The sequence below is a fragment of the Myotis brandtii genome, unplaced genomic scaffold (assembly GCF_000412655.1).
Source record: "Myotis brandtii unplaced genomic scaffold, ASM41265v1 scaffold312, whole genome shotgun sequence".
In the NCBI taxonomy this organism is placed as follows: Eukaryota; Metazoa; Chordata; class Mammalia; order Chiroptera; family Vespertilionidae; genus Myotis; species Myotis brandtii.
The window spans coordinates 2,540,236-2,540,804 of record NW_005361955.1 but is presented as its reverse complement, the minus strand read 5'-3'; the positions used below and the strand labels follow the sequence as shown (position 1 = coordinate 2,540,804).

General features: G+C 50.3%; 1 protein-coding gene across 1 annotated transcript in view; it reads left to right on the top strand.

Annotated features, from left to right (window-relative positions):
* CAND2 (cullin-associated and neddylation-dissociated 2 (putative)) overlaps positions 1–569 on the top strand; it is a 21,396-nt gene that overhangs the window by 2,721 nt on the left and 18,106 nt on the right. The window contains exon 5 of the mRNA XM_014542690.1: positions 2–76. Coding sequence (XP_014398176.1) covers positions 2–76 — 75 coding nt within the window. The remainder of the gene's footprint in view (position 1; positions 77–569) is intronic.

Genomic DNA, 569 nt, shown 5'->3' with positions numbered 1-569 from the left:
CCCGCCAGCCCCGCTGCCATCCGCACCCTGATCCAGTGTTTGGGCAGCGTAGGCCGCCAGGCAGGCCACCGCCTGGGTAAGGGAGCTGGGCTCCTGGACAAGGAGGCGGGGTCTAGGCGAGTAGGTGCTGGGGCACGGAGCAAGGCCCCGGGCTGAGGGGGCGGAGCCTGGGGCGGGCCACCTCTAGAAGGGGGTGGGGTTAATAATTTGGGAGCGTGGGCCCTGAGAGCCATCTGCTTCTGAGCCTCAGATAATTATAAATCATTTCACCAAACCTAAATAAAATGTTTTAAAAATAAATAAGTGCTCGCTTTGCAGCACATATACTAAAAATTTAAAAAGTAAAATACTTCTATCTTCTTATTTTGACAACTATACCTTCATAACAACCTGCAAGCCAGGTTTGGATTTTTGAAGTTTTATTGGGAGACTATACGTACAATAAAGCACACTGTTTAAGTGCGCCATTCAGTGTGTTTTCGCCTTTGGGTCCGCCCATGGAACTACCACAGTCAAGATGCAGAACATTCCCATTACTCCCAAACGTTTCCTTGTGCCCCTTTGTGGTC